The sequence below is a fragment of the Carassius carassius genome, chromosome 1, assembly GCF_963082965.1.
Source record: "Carassius carassius chromosome 1, fCarCar2.1, whole genome shotgun sequence".
Lineage (NCBI taxonomy): Eukaryota > Metazoa > Chordata > Actinopteri > Cypriniformes > Cyprinidae > Carassius > Carassius carassius.
The window spans coordinates 25,106,740-25,127,404 of NC_081755.1; the positions used below are offsets into that span (position 1 = coordinate 25,106,740).

General features: G+C 38.3%; 1 protein-coding gene and 1 non-coding gene across 2 annotated transcripts in view; one reads left to right on the forward strand and one right to left on the reverse strand.

The window, feature by feature from the left end:
* Nucleotides 1-13,207, reverse strand: part of LOC132142744 (nucleosome-remodeling factor subunit BPTF-like) — a 41,338-nt gene extending 28,131 nt beyond the window's left edge. Inside the window, exons 1-5 of the mRNA XM_059552855.1 lie at nt 12,296-13,207; nt 9,764-10,589; nt 7,594-7,814; nt 1,954-2,163; nt 7-186 (exon numbers count right to left, since the gene is read on the reverse strand). Coding sequence (XP_059408838.1) covers nt 7-186; nt 1,954-2,163; nt 7,594-7,814; nt 9,764-10,589; nt 12,296-12,785 — 1,927 coding nt within the window. The 5' untranslated portion in view covers nt 12,786-13,207. The remainder of the gene's footprint in view (nt 1-6; nt 187-1,953; nt 2,164-7,593; nt 7,815-9,763; nt 10,590-12,295) is intronic.
* Nucleotides 13,208-15,062: 1,855 nt separating this feature from the next.
* On the forward strand, nt 15,063-15,144 carry trnas-aga (transfer RNA serine (anticodon AGA)). Its single transcript has one exon. It is a non-coding gene; the product is annotated as a tRNA-Ser (tRNA).
* Nucleotides 15,145-20,665: the final 5,521 nt, after the last annotated feature.

The following is a 20,665-nucleotide window of genomic DNA, read 5'->3' on the forward strand; positions in this document are numbered from 1 at the left end:
TTGTACCTGCCAACTCTTTCATCCCTTCAGTCCCTTCCCCTTTCTCCTCACCACTGGAAGACGATGTTACGGCATTCCCCATGGGATCCTGGGAGTGAGATTTAGTAGGTATGGCTGAGCTGGGTGCAGCGAGCTCAGGAACATTAGTGCTGCCCACCTCAACAGTCGGGACAGCTGAGACCGAGGCTGAAATATCAATGGACAAACATCTTTTGTGTTTTAACACTAACAGATGAGAGATGCAATGATTTGGTTGTAGTTCCAAATGCAATAGACGAGGATTGTAGCTGCGTTTGAGAAGAGTCAAGATCAACACACACTACAAGTATTCAAATAATGTCACAGAAGAAAAACTGAAAGAGTGCATGGTCTGGAAAGCATTGCACTGATTTGTAAGCATCACATTTGCATATAGAAAGCTGAAATGCTCTTAAAAAGAGTGGATTCAGATACATTTTGAATTGACTGGCCTGTCCAGGTAATAGATACACTACTATTCAAGCGTTTGGGGTTGGTAAGATTTTTTATGTTTTACAAATAAGTCTCTTATGCTTACTACGGCTGCATTTATTTGATTAAAAATTCACTAAAAACTGTACTATTGTGAGATATTTTTCTAATTAAAATGATGGTTTTCTGAACAAATACATTTTAAAATTCAGCAGCACGCATGCTTACATATACATCATCTCGTCAGCACATTACAGGTGTGCTTTATAGTTTACATTGGCTACCTGTCCAGTCGCGTATTGCTTTTAAAACTCTCACATTAACTTATAAAGATATGCACGAAACAGCTCCTTCTTATATCTGTGACTTAGTTAGCCTGTATACGCCTTCTCGTTCCCTCCGGTCTACGGATTCTCGAACTCTTCAGCAGCCCCCCTGCAGATTAAAATCTATGGGGGAAAGAGTGTTCTCTGTTGCGGCACCCAGGTTATGGAATGCACTTCCTTTTGCTATTAGGGATGCTCCTACATTAACCAGTTTCAGGAAGTTGTTAAAAACACATCTTTTTAAAATTGCTTATTTTAATCATGAATAGTATTTTACTGTGTTGTATTGTAATGATTATTTTGTATTACTCTTGTACTTTTGTATTTTACTTGTTTTCTTTGTAGCGCTTTGGGTTTTAGAAAAGCGCATTATAAATAAAATGTATTATTATTATTATTACTAAAATGTAATTTATTCCTCTGATACAAAGCTGAATTTTCAGCATCATTACTCCAGTCTTCAGTGTCACATGATCCTTCAGAAATCATTCTTATGTGCTGATTTTCTCAAGAAACATTTCCTATTATTATCCGTGTTGAAAACAATTGTGCTGCTTAATATTATTGTGGAAACAATTAAATATTTTTCAATTTAGTAGAAATATTGAATAGAAAATTCAAAGAAGAGCTTTTTTCTAATCAAATCTTCTGTAATATAGTGCATGTTGTTTTGTCACTTTTGATCAATTTAATGCATCCTTAATAAAGAAAAATTCATACTGACCCCAAACTTTTGAATGGGTTGGTGATGCAAGTATTTTCAAATATGGCTTCAGAGCAATTGAGTAATGAACCACCAGCTTGAACAATTCACTCACAAAATGACATCACTATGGGCTGCAAGCTAATTTAAAAAAGCTCTACACAAGGGTCATACAGAAAATAAAGTAAAACTAGAAAAATGGAAATTAATTATAGATATTCCCAGGACTTTTTCCAGCCAGAAAAACTTTTTTAATTTTCTATGATTGACATCCTGTAGAAATTATAAACATCATTAAAACACATGCTAAATAAGTCATTTCAACATTTTAGCATTATACTGAAGATGATGTATGATCAACACAAACCAGTCAAAAAAACTAACAAAAAAAACACACAATTTAAATTAAACAGACCCTGAATCGCATGAAATGTCATGAAATACAGCTACTAGAGTCACAGGAATCTCTCTCACCATCTGCAGAAGTTTGCTCATTCATTGCATTTCCATTACTAGAGTCTTGTTGTGGACACGATCCATTCGAGTTCATCTGATCGGGTGCAGCTTGTTCACCAGCCACAGTTTTCGATTCCAGTCTGGCCCTCTCGGCCTCCTCTGCGGCCCGTCGCTTCACCTCCTCAAGCTCCGCTTCCTGCTTGGTCTTCAGACGGTCCAGGATCACATCTGGAGGAAATGGACAGAAGAATGCTCTCAAGATAGTGAAACAATGCAACAGCTGTCCGACATGTTTCTCTACACAAAACATTCATGCTTCCTATGTATACATGCTAAATTGGTTACAGGGAAACTCATACAGGTTTTTAAATGACTTCAATTTCATTTTTGGGTGAACTATGCTTTTACTCACTGAAATGCAGTTGCTTGCAAGTTATGTAGTTTTAAAAATAACGAGTTAGCATTTCAAAATACCACATGAATCAAAGTTTGCATGCAGGAAGCAAAACGAATGCATGAAACATCTGCAGCTTGATACTTTCCCACAAAGCCTCTACAAGATGAATCTCACTCTAGTGCAGGTGGATTAGCTTTTCACGGTTAAAAATAGCTGAGCGGAAAGACACCTTACAGTGATTTACATTATATTTAAATTCCATCACATTGAGGCCATCCTTAAAAATATTTTGGTTTGCAGTAACAGTAAAAAAAATTTAAAAAATGGTCGGTAGGTAGGTCTATATTTTTTTTTTCAAGTTTCAATGTAAATTTTTTTTTACAATTTTGGTGATGGTGATTACGTAGGTATGAATTTCAAGGCATTGATGTTTGCCTACAAAACTACCACTGGCTCTGCACCCATTTACCTAAATTTGTTACTTCAGACTTATGTGCCCTCTAGAAGCTTGCGTTCTGCAAGTGAATGTCGCTTGATTGTGCCATCCCAAGGCACAAAGTCACTTTTACGGACTTTTAAGTTAAATGTTCCCTCCTGGTGGATTGACCTCCCCAACTCAATCCGAGCAGCTGAGTCCTTAGACATCTCCAAGAATCGGCTTAAAACCCATCTCTTCCATCTTTATTTGACCCTCTAACTTTAACACTCACTATTCTAATTATATTCTTTAAAAAAATCTACCTACCTTTCTAATCTTTTTGTTTTCTATTTTATTTTAATTTGTAAATGTAAATGAATTTAAACAAATTAGCATATCGTGACGTCACTGACTGGGTCTTCAACCCGTGCCTTCTGGCGCATCATTGCAAACCTCATTTTGATGCAGGCTATATAGACCACAAACAAATTGAAATCTTTGTCAAAAACAGGTTAATTGCATGAATTTCAGGTGAGAAGAAAAAAAAACGAGGTACTGTTTTACTTGCATCCACCGCTACGTATCAATGCAACCTACAAATGAGAGAACGTTTACTTTGCTTTCTTGGGTTGTCACTTTTGTGAAAAAAATCCTGTTTGATTTGAGTGACGAGTGTTCATTGAATCGATTGTAAAATCGATTTTGCATGTCTAAATAAGTTTTATACGGCAAATAACACCAAATATAGGTAAATCCACGGACAACAGGCAGGACGAATGTAAAGATTCAATATTGGTAAAGACCAGTATTTCTGATGATTTATTGGCGTGAAGTTTCATGCACAATGAAAAAACAGAAGTGCAACAATCTCAAAAAACAATAAGCAGAGTGGACTGTTATAATGCAAAACATTTACTGCAGGCTTCAACATGGCTGTGTTTATGATTAGAAATGTCAACAACAACAAATTGCATAGGCTATTCTAGCCCGAATCTGTATCTGTATGCATGAGACTGTCTGAATACTGGCAGAATTCACATTTCTGTTGTAAAAAAAAAAGAAACACTGTGCAGAAGTATTATTTGCTGTTATGCATGCGTGTCCGAAGCTGCAGCTGCTTTGTGACGCGTGATCCAAAAAAAAAAAAAAAATGGTGCTCCGAGAAGAAGGTCGTGAAAATCAATTTCCTATTTTCGTTTTCGAAACTTGTGTTGGTTGGTCCAATCGATTTGTGCAATAGATTTTCGAACATAAAGTGACAGTCCACACGGTCACGGTTTAAGACTGGACGGGAGAAGGGATGGGAAAAGATCTGGGCACAGTTTTTCCAGAACTTCGTGCCAAGTTAAAGCGGTGTCCAGCTGTTTTAAATCATTTTTTAGATGTATTATGGTGCCCGAACCCGTATGACTTTGAACAGTGACCGCGAACATTTAGTTTACTGCAGCCGCAGCCATCATTACCAAGCGAGAACTGTTGACTCTGACAGTAAATGAGAATATGAGACGAAGCGAACGCACCACCCATAGTGTGACATCTGTGTAAACATAAATGACGTCACAGGTTTTTTTTAAAGAAAGAACATAGCCTTCGTTTGTATGTAGGCCTAGGTAATTTATATTAGGGCTGCAACTAACGATTATTTTGATAATCGATTAATCTGTCGATTACGATTAATCTGTCGATTACGATTAATCTGTTTATGTACTTATATTTTAGTTTTTTCCATTTTTTCCCCAAGTAAATTATTAATAAATGGTCTTTATCCTTCAGCATAGATTTTTAAGAGATTTTAACCATTTTGCACTGTCATATCCTCATCAAAAATATACCTGGAGTTGTTTTATTGTGTTAGTAATCCTTTGTCGAACTCTTCTGCAATCAGAACACTGACCCATACTCTAGCAAATTTCACAAGGAGATTTCAAATAATGTTTTCACCATGGCAGTCCTTAGAGCTCCTAAAGTAGTTTAACATCCCGAACGAAGCTTATTAAGGAATCTTTCAGAACATATTTTCACGAAGAATAAGGATAAAACAGAATAAAATTGCAGTGCATTGTATTTTATTATTTACTGGGAAAAAGCTTTATAGCTTTTGCTGTGAAATTGTAAACAATCCTTCGAAAAAAGTGCCAATGGCATGAAACCTGAATGGAACTCACAATTTAAAGTAAAATCCATCAGAAGGTTGTCCAGAAAAAAAAATAGGACACACACAAAAAACCTGCTGTGTGAAAAAGAGCAGTGAATAATACTTAGAAAAAAAAGTGCATTTCAAATATCTACATTTACCTCTCTCATTCAGTCATAATTAGGCTGCACGACTGAATTTTGAACTGGTAAACGACAAACTGATCACAGAACATGTTTGTAAAGCTTTAAATGTTAACTGTTAAAAAGCAATGTTATCAGCTTTTACGACTAAACATTTGCAAACAACATTGTACTGGAGAATCTGCACAAATGAAAGTCTTAGGGGCCGTTCACAAATCGCGCCTAAAAATGCGTGGAAAACGCTAGGCGCGCCGCTTTCTCCTCTTTTCCAAAGCGCTCGGGCAGAAGCGCCCCTGAGGCGTCTGCCTTTGCTATGCAACCATGACGTGCTCTCTCCTTGAAGACGCGGAAATTTCAGCAAAGGATAAATGGATTTGCAGCTCAAAAAATCGCTTGCAGTAGCTCTGCTACTAAATTTATTTCAAAATGGAAATCCATATACAGCTATGATCAGCTGTTCCTTCATCTTGGCTGAGCTTTCAACATTGTTACGGGAAAGGATGAAGCTGATTGGTTAGTTCTTGTCACATGACCTGCGATGCGCTTGCGGCATTCTGAAAAGTTGAAATGTTTTAACTCGATGCGGTGTTGGAAATAACAAACTTGAGCGCGCAAAAGACGCGATATGTGAACGTCCCCTTAAACAGTTCAGTAGTGCAGAGTTTACAGGTTACTCTTCTTTTTTGAAGGCTCAAAGTAAAGTACTCCCAGCTCCCACATCACGCTGAATGCTGCAGAGACGCTGTTCGGGAAGCACGTGACATAAAACGAGGCCAGCTATTGGCTATTCGCTACTTCTCCTGTTGTACTGGCTGAGTAAAACCTCCGGTGGCTCATTACTGCCACACTTTGGTCACCGCAGATTTGAAATATGCACGAAATGAGCCGCTTACGGCAAATAAAAGTTATTTAGCAACGAATCGATGACTAAATTAGTTGACAACTATTTTAATAATCGATTTTAATCAATTAAATCGATTCGTTGTTTCAGCTCTAATTTATATATTTACAATACTTACTAAAATATAATTCATATTATTGTATTGCTTTTGTATTGGTTGTTTAAAGAGTAAAAAAAAATAATTGGTCGGTCTTAACGCAAATGTACAACCGGCAAGTCGGTCGGACTAAAAGCAAAAAAACAAACAAATTTGAGTCGGTCCTAAATTGACAGGGTCGGTCGGGTTACGGCAAACAAGAATATTTTTAAGGATGGCCTAACTATTACTAAGACAGATATAGTCCCTGTATACTATGGATGGAGTTTTTAAACATGGTTTGCATCTTAACACAGTTAATTAAAATAAGGTAACAACAATTCTTTACATTTTCTTTTTGACACAACTTCACTGCATGTTAAATCTGTGAAATGGAAGTCCTAATTCGCAGTGGGACTACATAAATACATTTTATTTACCATAACTGGATGTATAAAAATCCAGATACAGACACACTGGAACATAATGTTTAATGTTACATTATCCTTTTATGTTGCTTAATTTAGTACTTAATGCTATGTACAAGAAAATGTGTAATTCTGTGATCTAGTAATGCAATACAGTGATATTTTAATACTAAAATTGAACCCTAACCCTAAGTATTGAGAAGAATATAAAAAAAGTTATAAAAATGTAATAAAAATACTTCACATAGAGCAGGTTACTAAATGGATTTGCTCCACAACAAGCTATTTGAAATAAATTATGTTTATTGAAAAGGCTTAATTGAATTACACAATTTTAATTAAATTAGCTTCAGTGAGAATTTTATAAATGAGTATTTATTAACATTGGGCCTTAGTGTTCATATCCTAAACTGTCATTACATATAACAGCTTAGGATTTTCTGAAATACTTTTAATAAATAAAAATGCCCACATATGTTTGGAAAATAAGAGCGCTGAAGTCTTAACTTAAAGAAATGAAATATTCCCTCTTCCACAGAGCAGACAAGAGACAGCAGAGTCAGCAGTGTCATGTACTATTTTAGTAAAGGGGGGAAAATGAGTGTGGGTTGGTAAAATGATCAGTTTCCACAAAAAAAAAAAAAAAAAAAGGTTGATTCAGACAACCTGTGTGTCCATAAATACGTCCTTTAGTTAGTCAGACATTAGGAAAGATCGGACATCTGCTTAAAAGCACAGCAACTCAGAAATGAGACGATGAGGAACATGACGTTCAGTGGTCATCACTGGTTTCATTAAAACAACAGCTAATGTTGATGATCCTCAGAAAAAAGAGGGCCTGCTCAAAGCGATTTAAACCAGTAATAAACAAGTAAAGGATATAAGCATGTATTTTTTACTAAATAAAATTAGAAGCAATAAACTTATGCTTGCAAACGGTTTTAGAAAAAACTGTGACAAAAAAACTTCAAATGCATTTTATCGTGAGTATATCCTGCAAAAATAAAGTTAGTATTTAAAAAAAAAAAAGGGAAAAAATATCTTTGTTTGGAAAAAAAACAAACACCGTGAATGTGCATGCAACTTTTGTTCATCCTCTTGGAACGTGCATTTCTAAGATGGCAATAAAAAGTGAGCTTTATGATTGGAGTAGTTTCTTACCGTTGGCAATGGTGAGGTATGCCTTGTTATTCCCCCGGGCCTTGTTAGTGAGCTCCTCGGTGATGTCCATGTGAGAGTGAACCTCCTCTCTCATCTCCTCCAGCACAGAGCACAGGTCGTTCTCCCAGTACTCTTTATCCAGAACCTCCAACATCTCAGCCAGCTGGACTTTAGTGCTGTAGTACCAGGTCTGCTTGTTTTCATCCTCACCATCTTCCTCTCTGAAACAGATCAAAACAAACAGGTTGCGTACATTCAGTACAGGCACTTAATAGACTTTAAACCATATTTTTATGTTCAGAAAACCTAGTGTGACAAGTAAGTGATGCATTCAAATTTTGACAACCACAAACAGCGACAACAACAAAAACATTTATATTTTGGCTTTCCCTGAAATACTTTTCCGATGATGTGTTTTAAACTATGTCAGTAGCTGGGTTTCTACCAAAAGTAAAGCTAATCTTTCACAAAAATGATTCTCGATAAGTGAGTAACGTTGATTTTGCTTCGTTTCACAAAACGTATCCGTGTTGGCTTTTGTTTGAATATGTTTATGCGTCATCTTCAATTGTTTCCGCGATCATCGCAGCCATGGGTGTGTACGTACATGTGGGGCGGAGATTTCAAAATAGGGGCGAGGTCCTGTTGGGCTATGGGCGTGTTTGTTTTGGTGCGTCAAATATCAACATCGTTTCACAAAAATCTCTTATTGCACCTTTAGGCTATGTTCACACTTGGCGTCTTTTTTGAACAAAAGCTTTTTTTAGTGTAGTGTTTTGGTTACAAATAGCAGCTGAGGGCATCTTTTGTTGCTATAACAAGAGCTGCAACAGAAGCCTAGTGCTGTGTGGTGCAGAAATGTCGAGAAAGATTTAAGTTGACTCTTGTGTTGGCTTAACAGGGAGTAGAAATTTGGTTCACAACGACGTTTTTGGGTGCACAACATTATACGGGGAAGGAAATAAGTCTATCGACCAGCACCTTCTCCACTTTTTCTTGTTGTTCTGGAAACAACAGGTCTCACTACTCGCTTGTCATTGGTCAGCTGTCAAAAAGGCACATGACATAGGGCAATTTTTTTTTACTTGAAAAGACGCAGAAAAAGACGCCAGCGGTGGCGTTTAAAAAAAGCGCTCAGGACTTTTTGGAAAACATGGTTTACTCCATAGGATTATAATGTAAAATGCCCAAAATGTCTTAAGGTTTGCTACATCAGAATTTATTCTGCAGATCTATTTCTATCTCCCATTATTTGCATTAAAACTACCTCAGGTGAGCGTAAAAACTTTCTTGCGAGTTTTCAAAATTTGATGTTTCTATCACTCGTTTCTGATGTGATACTTCAAAATGTTTTCAATACTTGAACGACAGGACCACACCTTTAGAAAATATTGTGTTATGTGCTCATTTATTGCATGTGTCTATATTGAAACTGCTTAAATATGACTATTCAGGAATATTATCGCCAACTTTATTTGCATAAACTCACATAAAGCAATGTATACTATACTATATGTATACTATATATTAATAGTGTATTAATACATATATATATATATATGTGTATTAGTACGTCAACTGCTTGATTGCTACAAAATGTAAACTATGTATGTATGTGTAATATATGTGATCTCTAAACTTTTTATACAAAGTTTAATAACCAAGAAAATCCCATTTTATTCACACTCATCCAGTTTAATCACATAGGGCGATATATACTAGATAGCCAATATCAACCGCTTGATTGTTTATATCATGACAAGATGATATAAATGTAATATAAATGTAATTTGCAGTCTGAAAGCTGAATAAATAAGCAGGAAATTTACAAATATCTTCATGGAACATGAGCTTTACCTAATATGCTAACATTTTTGGCATTAAAAAAAAAATCAATGATTTTGACCCATAAAATGCATTTTTGGCTATTGCTACAAATGTTTTGTGGTTTTGTGCTCCAGGGTCATATATTCTCATCCAGATCTAATCTTCCCAATGCGACTATAAGGCATGAAGAAATTTATATATTACAAACATATGATCTTCTGTAAAGCTACTATACAAATAAATCTGACTGTAAGGCGACTAATGGCCTTAGAAATGGCAAACATGACACCTGTTTTTTCTTATCTATGCCCTATCTTCAGTAGTTTACACTGCGAATACTCACATAATAATCCTCCTGTTGAGAAACCAGTATTTTCTTTGATGCCGGTCGTAACCAATGGGCTCCTGCCGGATGTACGGCCGGCTCTTCTGGAACTCGGTCAGACAGTCAGTCACGCCGGACACTTTGTGTGCCACACAGATCTCACACTGCCACTCGTCCTCGGGCACCTCCTCCAGAGGAGGCTTGACGCACTCCAGGTGATACACGGCCGAGCAGGTCTCGCAGCACAGCAGGTCGCCGAGCCGGTGGCAAACCCGGCAGTGGTCGTCGTACTGGATGACGCCCTCGGACATGAGCTCCTCGCGGGCCAGGTTGGTGGTGAGGAACTGGTCCACCAGGAACTGCAAGACCTTGACTTTGCTCTCCAGTGGGCTAAATGGATAGTCTTCACCCTCCAGGTCAGGGAGCACATGGTGGTACTCCGGGTCGCTTTCACAGTATGCACGCACCACTTCTGGCCAGGTCATGCCGTCGATGAAGTAGAGCGTGGAGTTGACGCTGTCCTTGAGGTCTGCTGGACCAAAAGTGGTGTTGGAGGTGTCCTCCTCCCTTAAGATGGCCTTCAGCAGGCAGATGTGCGTCTCTGCCATCAGCGTGCATTGCTCCTGTCCGACCAGAGCGGCGCAGAAGTCCTCGAAGCGGAACAGAGAGAGACGCAGGACAGTGCTGAAACTGCGAAGCACCTCGTAAATAGCCGAAGCGTTGAGTAGCTGCTCGTTGGGAATGAGAAGGTCCTCGGAGGAACTGGGCAGCTGCAGATGAGGAATCTCCTTCTGCTCCAGAATCGGAGAAGGCGGTCGCCTTGGTCTTGGCCTTTTACGACCTACTGAAACAGAAAGAATCAGAATCTGTTTTTTGATTGGCCGGAGGAAGGAAAGTAAAGTCTCAATGCACACTGCAATTTTACTAATCACTCTAATGTTGTTATGGTGTGTCTGTTTATATAAGATTTGATTACAGATTTAACAGTGAATAAAATAATGCATGCATAAATTGATCAGTTTCAGAAAAAAAACAGTGTTGATTCAGACAACCAGTGTGTGCAGTTAGACATAAAAGATCAGGCATCTGCTTAAAAACTTAGCAATTAAGAAATAAGACAACGAGGAACATAACGTTCAGTGGTTGTGTATGTGGTATTATAACAACAGCTAATATATGATTCCCAAAGGGGAAAAAAAGATTGTTACATTACATTTGTCTGCAAAGAACGGTTTTGAACAGAATCAAATGCATCGAGTATCTAATGTACACTAACAGGATATCAGCCTTTTTTTTTTATAAAACAAGAAAGCAACAACTAAATGGTAAAGAAATAAGAAAATGTTATGTTTTAATGACTGAAATAAAATTTTTAATATGCACACTGTTTAAATATCTGTTTTTTGGAAATAAATTAAATTACTTTTATTGAGCATAGTCACATTAAATTGATCAAAAGTGATAGTAAGACATTTATAATCTTGCAAAATATTTAAATTTCAAATAAATGCTATTCTTTTCACCTTTATAAAAGAATACTGAAAAAAAGTGTCTGTCTCCTCAAAAAAATATTCTCAATTGGCGTGCAAGAAAACGTTTCACGTTATAAATAATGTTGAAAACATTCATATTTTTAAATTAAATATATACTATAATAGAAAACAGTGCAACTGTCACTCACAATTGTTTTTTTTAAATAAAACATCTCAGCCCTAATTATCTCCCATATGGCAGGTAATTAATCATGACAGCACCAAAAGCTCCATCACAAGTGTCACTATGACGTCATGGGCGAGCACGACTCAGTGGCGGGACGAAACGAAGCGTCAGGTGCGACGCGCTGGCGCTGGATTTCAAAACAACCGGCCGCGTGCTGCCCTGTCATCAGCCGCGCTCCGAAACACCCGTCAGACTGCCCCACACACACAGATGAGGGGGGGATAGTGAGTAACACTCCGATACAAGATTTGACGGTGCTTTGATGAAAGTTTACGGGATATGCTGATCATTTTATTATTAATATATCAACAATCTCATCAGCTCGAAATCAATTAGCAAGATGATGGGCTAACTAACTTATGTGTGAGACTAAAGTGTTCCCTTTACAGTCTAATCTATATAAAAGTGCAATCATACAACAAAAACGTATGATTTAGTGATATTTATATTTAAAACGCAATCCAGAATGTGTCTGGGTTTAATACGCTACAACAGACTACCGTTACCGTTAGCAAATACACAATCGAACGATAAACAGAACTTTCTGTTGATATTCAAAACGGCAGTGCTTTCGCACAATGTGAAGACGCGACTTTTTTTAATCAGTGTTTGATTATAAAGCTGTTGTTATGATAAAAAACAGCACGCGGACGCTCTTTGGTCACAGCAGAGGAACACCGCTCCCGCTAGCCGCTAGCCCCGGGCCTCTGCCCGCACCGAGGAGCACCGGGATCCATTTTGAGCGTTCAGCGCAACAAAAGAGCGACCGTTTGAGTCGGATCCCGCGCTCATCGTGATTGATGGATCGCTCGCTCGCGAGGCGCCTCGTACCTGCGTTGCTGCCGTGGCTGCTCTCCGTGCAGAAGCTTGCATCGTCTTCCTCCAAATCGTCCATCTCCTCCAGGTAGTCGGGCTCGCCGTTGGCCTCCTCCTCCTCTTCTTCTTCTTCTTCGTCCTCTTCGTCCGTCAGAGGCTCCTCCATGAACTCTTCCTCGTCTGATTTCAAGCTGACCGCGTCTTCGTCCTCCTCATCGTCGCTCTCGTGGTCGTCGTACACCACCCCGCTCGCGGTGCTCCGCCGCCCCCTGCCTCTGGCCGTGCCTCTGCCTCTTCCTCTGCCCCTCGAAGCCGCGGACCGCGCTTTCCTCCGGCCTCGTGTTGGATGATGATGGGTGCCCCGTTTAGGGGTAACATAATCCTCATCGGAGGTCCCTTTTGGCTTCGCCCTCAGGCCCCGGCGGGGTCTCAGACCGCGCACTGGCCCCGCTGAGGGCTCCAGTGTTAGCTGGGCTTTGGGCGGCCTGCCTCGTCTCCCCTTCATTATGGATGAAAGCCTATTCTCCTCAGTTTCGCGTTTTGCCTGCACTTTACACGCACCGAACCCGGACTTTCGGGCACCACCGCAAAGTTGATCCCGCGCTGGTTTAGATGCACTAGTCCCGCGGAGCCCCGGTCTCGGTGAACGCGAGAAAGCTCAAGACGAAGGGCCGGCGCGCCGCTCGAGCTCGCTCGCAGCCGCCATGTTTCTTTCCTCGTCTCTGTCCGCCGACAACACACTGCAGGCCTGTGCGGGAGCCACGTGACCCGTCGGAGCCTTGCCGTTGCGTCGCGCGCGTGTTATCCCTCTTCCTGAGCGCCTGCTGCTGTCTTCAGGCTCCTGGGCTCCTGAAAACGCGCCCCTGAATGTAACTAGACGGCTCGGGTTTAGTCTAGTCTCGGAGCTGCGGCTCTTGTCATCTGTTCTCCGTCTTCCTCGGCTTCCTGAACTTCACTGAGATGAAGCTCGACAGAAACCGACAGACTGAAGTCACAGTGAATGAAAACAAGCATGTAGGGTTTATTATTGTTATTACAGAACATGTATTTTCAAAAAATGTGGTATGTGAATATAATTAAAGGATTAAAAATTCATTTGATTTTTCCATGCTGAATTTTACATAATACCTACCACTTAAACTGATAAAGACAAGGTTAACATAAACATTTATTTAAAACAAATGTTCTCTTTCTCTCTCTCTCTCTCTCTCTCTCTCGCTCTCTTTTATATATTCATGATGGTTTCATGTTTAAAAAAAGCTTTTTCTTTTTTTATCTGCTGTTTTTGTTTACTGTAAACAAACATTGTGAAACATCAACACCTCAGTTGCACTGACTTTGATATTTATGCTCTTAGCTCTTTCAGAGTCATCATTTTGCCCATCACTAAAGCCTGGGAAACCTCACACAGTCATTTACTCTTCAAAAAGGATTCATGTTTCTATATTTACAGTACTTAAAGGCCATGTTGCAGGTTAACCACCACTTTCGATTAATGGGTACATAAATCACTCAAGATATGTATATCCTTTTTAAAATGTCTCAAAAATGGTCTTAAATACCTATTTTTAAAGTTTTTGGTATTAACTTTTTTTTACGCAACTCGGTGATGACGTCACGTTGGGGAGAAGTCGAGGAAAGATAGCCTCAGCCTAGTATGACGTTATAGCGACTGACTGGGATGAGGAAGAGGTGGCAAGAGCCAACATGTATGATGACCTGCAGCCGTGTAATTTTGAACCAGCCAGACGTGAGAGGGCAAATGAGGAATTACCAAGAACTGATGTCCGTCAAAGCTTATTAAATGCATGGTCCGAGGAGAATGAGTGGAGAGTTGGTGAAGTGTCCTGGTGAGTTGCTATTATTTTATTATTATTTTAGATAGCGCACTCACAATTCTGCCCAAAAACACAGCCATGAATAAAGAATGGTACCAAAACACCCTCCAACAGCAACTTCTTCCAGCAATCCAACAACAGATTGGTGAAGAACAATGCATTTTCCAGCACGATGGAGCAGCGTGCCATAAGGCAAAAGTAATAACTAAGTGGCTCGGGGACAAGAATGTTGAAATTTTGGGTCCATGGCCTGGAAACTCCCCAGATCTTAGTCCCATTGAGAACTTGTGGTCAATTCTCAAGAGGCGGGTGGACAAACAAAAACCCACTAATTCTGACAAACTCCAAGAAGTGATTATGAAAGAATGGGTTGCTATCAGTCAGGATTTGGCCCAGAAGTTGATTGAGAGCATGCCCAGTCGAATTGCAGAGGTCCTGAAAAAGAAGGGCCAACACTGCAAATACTGACTCTTTGCGTAAATGTCATGTAATTGTCGATAAAAGCCTTTGAAACGTATGAAGTGCTAGTAATTATATTTCAGTACATCACAGAAACAACTGAAACAAAGATCTAAACGCAGTTTAGCAGCAAACTTTTTGAAACTAATATTTATGTAATTCTCAAAACTTTTGGCCATGACTATACACTTAAAATCATCCTCTGAGCACAGACTTGAAGCTGTTCACAACAGTCAGAGCTGATCAGTACAGTGTGACAGTGACCTCTGCTGGTCAGCTTGGGATTGTCAGGAGTGAATAAATAAACAGTAAAATCAACTACATGATGTCTGAAGCTTTAGTGAGCGGTGAGTGTAGATCTGAATCTGAGTCTCGTGTGGAGTAATTGTTCTTCTGAACAATGCTAATGAAACGTACTATAGCTAAATTACTCATAGTTTGTCAGTATTCATACAAAAATCTCCCAGAATGCAGTTGTCACTCAGGTAGTCGTGGCCGAGTGGTTAAGGCGATGGACTAGAAATCCATTGGGGTCTCCCCGCGCAGGTTCGAATCCTGCCGACTACGAAATTTATTCGTTTTTTTTTTTTTTGATTTATTACAGTTTCACGATATTAAACGTCAACGATTGGACGATATGACGAGCCGTCCAAAACACGTCTATTAAACAAACATCAAAATTATTCTCATTCATAAATACCATTTTTAATTTTATTAGAACATTTAGGCTACGTTATGTATAAAATATTTAAAAAATAATGTAATAAGATCCTTAAAATTACTCACTGTTTGCTTGCACAGTGTAACTGCGCATTTAAGAACAACAGATTTGAGTTTTTGTAGCTGTTGTGAAAAAAAAAAGATTAAACAAATTCAATTGCAAGCAGGTGGCGCCCTCGTATCATTTTACTGCTTTCATTCCCGGAACTCAATCTTAAAATCATGGTTCATATTTCTTATTTTGGGTTTCAGTATTTATATCTGAATTTATATCAACAAATAGTCATCATTTACTCATTCCAAACTTACATTTCTCTCTTTCTTCTGTGGAATATGTTAGTTAGAGCATCAGACTTTCATAGCATCTTTTTGTCTAGGCCTATATAATAACACAAATAAACTTGAAACAATATTATGGTGACTCATTTGCTTATTTTTCTTCCCATCATCATTTTTTCACCCACCATCTAACCATCATCGAACCGTTTTGGTGGTTGGCAAAACATCAGGAAAGGCATGCTGACATGTCAGATAAACGTGTATCATGTGGAAAGTCAGTGTTCCAGAGATCAGTGTTTGCATTCTGGAACACATTTGCATCGGTGCAGCTGAAAAACCAACAGGGTTTTCTTTGTCTCACACCATGACATCACACAATTCGGAAACTTCATTTGAACACTTTGCCTTCCAAGATACTGGATAATCACCCGCTGTGACCCTAACACACGTGTGTGTGTGTCCTGCAATCAGGAGAAAGGAGACAGCAGGAGGACCGGCTTCTGTCTGCTCTGTGCGGCAATCAATATGTAATGCATCTGGACAGGTTCAGACTGAGTTGTGACATTTTAAGATCATGCAGCAAGAAAAGCACGGTGGAAATTGTGTGATTAGTTATTTACATGACCTGTAAAAAGTTTGGGGTCAGTAAGATTTTTGTTTTTTAAAAAGAAATGAATACATCTATTCAGGAAGGACACATTAAATTAACCAAAAGTGCCAGTAAAGAGAGTTACAATGTGACAAAAGATTTTCTATTTAAAATAAATGCTGTTCTTTTAACCTTTGTTAATCAAAGAATCCTGGAGAAGAAAAAAAGTATCACACTATGCATCAAAACAGTTTTCAACATTAATAATAATAATAAATGCAGCAAATCAGCCTATTATAATGAATTCTCAGAATCAGAATTAGCTTTATTTGCCGAGGAATTATTTTGTTTTCTGAAGGATCATGTGACACTGAAGACTGGAGTAATGATGCTGAACATTCAGCTTTGTATCAGAGGAATAAATCTAATCTCAAAGGACAGTAGGCTAATATTGAAAATTGTTATTTGAAATTGTAATAGCATTTCACAATTTGACTGTTTTCATGCATTTTTGATCAATTAAATGCAGGTTTTTTTAATAAGTTTTTTAACTTTTGGAATGTTTTCATTGTAAAGAACTGTTTGGATTCCTTTTAGAAAGTGAAATAAATAAAAATTATTGGCTGTATATTGATGACTCCCCTTCGCTTCAGTTCAAACGTGATGCTTATTTTTAAAGGCAAACTGAACTTTAATTTGGTTTGGCTTTTCTGTACTTTTTCTGGACTCTAAAACAGGTTTATCGTCAACGTTTAGCTTGAAACTTCACGTCATCCTCCGCACACACGTGATTTAAAACGCTTTAACTATCGCCATGTTTCTCAAATACTTGGAAAATTGATTTTACAGCTTTAATTTGTCACGTTGGATCTTCAGTTTGGTGACTTTCTGACATATAAATGGCCAGCAAAGCAGGACATCCTAGAGAAGTTTAATCAATACATAGAATAGCGGTTCACTTCGAGCCACTGTAATCACAGTTCTCAGAAGAGTTCAGCTCATCTTCCCCGGTCTATCGTACCAACCTATATTCTGAGAAGATATTGCTATACAAGCTTACTTTAACATACACATCCACTACAATTAAATTAAAGCTCACGGACATCGCTTAAAATCACAAAGGCTGCAGGTTTAATGGCTTAACCATTTTACAAATCTAATAGCAGCACAGATAACTTCCTATAACCAACCAGGCGATAGCCAGAAGCGTATAGATAGTGTGAATCACAGATGCCCTGTAGTTCACCCTCAGCAGGAAGTGAGGGGTTCCGTGAAGTAAGCAATTATCCAGCCACGATGAAATAACCTTTCATTATTTCATTATGGCCAACAGCTGCAGAAGTGCTACTGTGAACAGGTCTTCATAAGGTCAAGTGCCTCTGAACATGATTGTCTCATCGGTTCACTACTGGATAATGCCTTCATATTCCCACACATTTTTCTGCTTCACAGTAACTATTTGTCATTTTGCACACACACACACACACGTATATAAATTCAAAATTCTGAGTTAGAAGCATTCTGAAAATAAAAGCATTATAGATAAACTTGATTATTATTTATTAATTATTTCACTGATTTGTTGTTGTTGTTGTTGTTGCAGTAATTAACCATATTCATATCTCTGTTAAACCTTTTGACTTTTGGACTTCAAGCCTTCTTTTACCTCAGTTGCATGTGTTGTATTGTATGATGCATTTATGAACTGAGAAATAAAGTTGAACAGAAATAAACATGGACTTTCAGTGATGATGAACAAAAGGAAATGTATGTAAAATTATATCAAAGTATGAACCAACTTGTGCAATTCAGGAAATATTCTTACACTACCCTAAATCAATGAAAAAAAAACGTGCTGTCCCAATTACCATAATGTTACCATGCCTTAGGTTTAAAGTGATATTGCTTTAAACTTAAGGCATCTAGATAATTGCATCTGCTATAAACAATGTTTTAGAGGCTTAGCTGCTTTAAAAAAACAAGGATATAGATATGCAAGAATATATATATATATATATATATATATATATATATATATATATATTCCCCAGAGATCTCCTATGTGCCGATCCATTTTAAAGGCTGTGATTTTTGTTTCGAAGCACAACAATGGCCTCATTTAAAATGATTATAGGCAGCCTGGATTGTTTATTGATTGTAATTTTATACTTTCAAGCAGAGCATTTCACAAACAAGGTTTTAAACTATATATATATATATATATATATATAACTCAAAATACTGGTGAGAGTGAAGACAAAAAAAACAAACAAAAAAAAACCATTGTGGCACTTTGTGGTTGTCAAATAAGTGAAAGTGACATGACATTCAGCCAAGTATGGTGACCCATACTCAGAATTTGTGCTCTGCATTTAACCCATCCAAAGTGCACACACACAGAGCAGTGAACACACACACACACACTGTGAACACACACCCAGAGCAGTGGGCAGCCATTTATGCTGTGGCACCCAGGGAGCAGTTGGGGGTTCGATGCCTTGCTCAAGGGCACCTAAGTCGTGGTATTGAAGGTGGAGAGAGAACTGTACATGCACTCCCCCCACCCACAATTCCTGCCGGCCCGGGACTCGAACTCACAACCTTTCGATTGGGAGTCCAACTCTCTAACCATTAGGCCACGACTTCCCTCAAATAAAAATATTGGTCTATCATGTTCTTTAACATAATTCCAGATTCAGTATAATTGGCAGAGCTTGTGGCATAATGTTGATTTACACAAAAAACATTTCCCACATGCTCCTCTGTATTACAGTGACACACTGGAAATTTTAAAAGAGGGTTCACCCAAAAATCAACATTTGCTGAACATTTTCTCGCTTTGGCCGTCCAAGATGTAGATGAGTTTGTTTCATAACCAGAACAGATTTAGAGAAATGTATCACCACATCACTTCCTCACAAATGGATCATCTGCAGTGAATGGGTGCCGTCAGAATGAGCCCAAAGAGCTGATAAAAACATCACAATAATCCACACAAATCCAGTCTATCAATTAACGTTAAGGGAAACAAAAAACTCTAAGTAACAAATTCATCATTATAGCATTTGAACTTCAATCCATTTTTAACCAAAAAAAAGAGTTTGTATTCCATAAGACCAGTGAAAGAGTCCATCCCCTGTTGTCTTCACATCAAAATCTACCAATGTTTTTTGTTTTGAATTGTTATGGGCTGTTTATGCTTATAACAGTGCTTGTTCTGTGCAAATTTCTTTCCTAATTCAGATGAGACAATTTATAAAGTCAATATTAAGTAATATTGTGGTTTATGGACTCATATTTTAGCCAGAAGCAGCAGTTTGAAGTAAAAGAATGCAGCTTTTTTTTGCTTGTTTGGACTGTCATTCTGATGGCACCCATTCACAGCAGAGGATCCATTGGTGAGCAAGTGATGTAATGAGATAAATTTCTGATGAAGAAACAAAATCGTCCAGACTATATTTTCACCAAATTTTTGTTTTTAGGGAAACTATTCCTTTATGTGAAAAGGGCCAATCCTACAAAAAAAAATGTGCAAAGCCGACCTCATACGTCATCCTCCCGGAGCTGTTTCTGTGTACAACAGTGAGTGCATGCTACATTAAAATGATTATTACGTTTTGAGCATGGTTATTTTTCTTACAGAAACACATCGATTTGCTACAGAAGGCCTTTGTTCACCCCCTGGAGCTGTGTGAGACACTTTTTTTTATGGATGGGCACATTTTATTTAACTTCTGTTGGACTGAAGTGTGACTTAAGTGTGCAAACATGTTTAGAGCAATAGTAACAATAACATTTTACTTCTCTCGTAAACCTACATTTGCATAAAAACGGACCAAAAAAGAAAAGTGAAGGATATGATATGAAGTTAGAAAAAACACATTCACACAAAATGTGGTGTCCGACACAACATTTTTTTTTATATATGGTTTTCTTTTTATTTATTCAAAAGAAACAAGGAAAAAGGCCAAAAAAGAAAAAAAAAGAAAACAAGGTTAAGAAAAAGGCGAGAGCTTTAAATAGGAGCGAGTGTGTGCAGGTGTGTTGTGGAGGAGAAAGAGGACATGATTCCTCACTGCGGGTCTGACCCAAGCCCAATGCTCAGGCTAAAGCAGCGAGTCCGAGACACTGTCACACACCAGAGAAAAAGGCACTAATCCAGAGAGAACAAAAAATATCACAGAGGAAAAAAAAAAAAAACCAGGAGAAGGGGGTCAATAATACACATGGAGGAAACAAAATACATAAGAGCGAAAACACAACACTGAAAAGATAAGAGGTAAGACAAATAAAAAAAACAAACAAATAGAACGCATCACATTAGTCCATGTGACAACTCAAATATAACTAAACTCTCTGGTTTCTAACTTCTTACTGGCTTAGCTGGCATCCACCAGTTTTTTTTTCAACACCAAATCTCATGATTTCAAATAGTTACGTGAACAGATGTGTCTCTGAAATCATGCAACTGTGGTTTAGCTCTCCAATCTGACGTCCCTC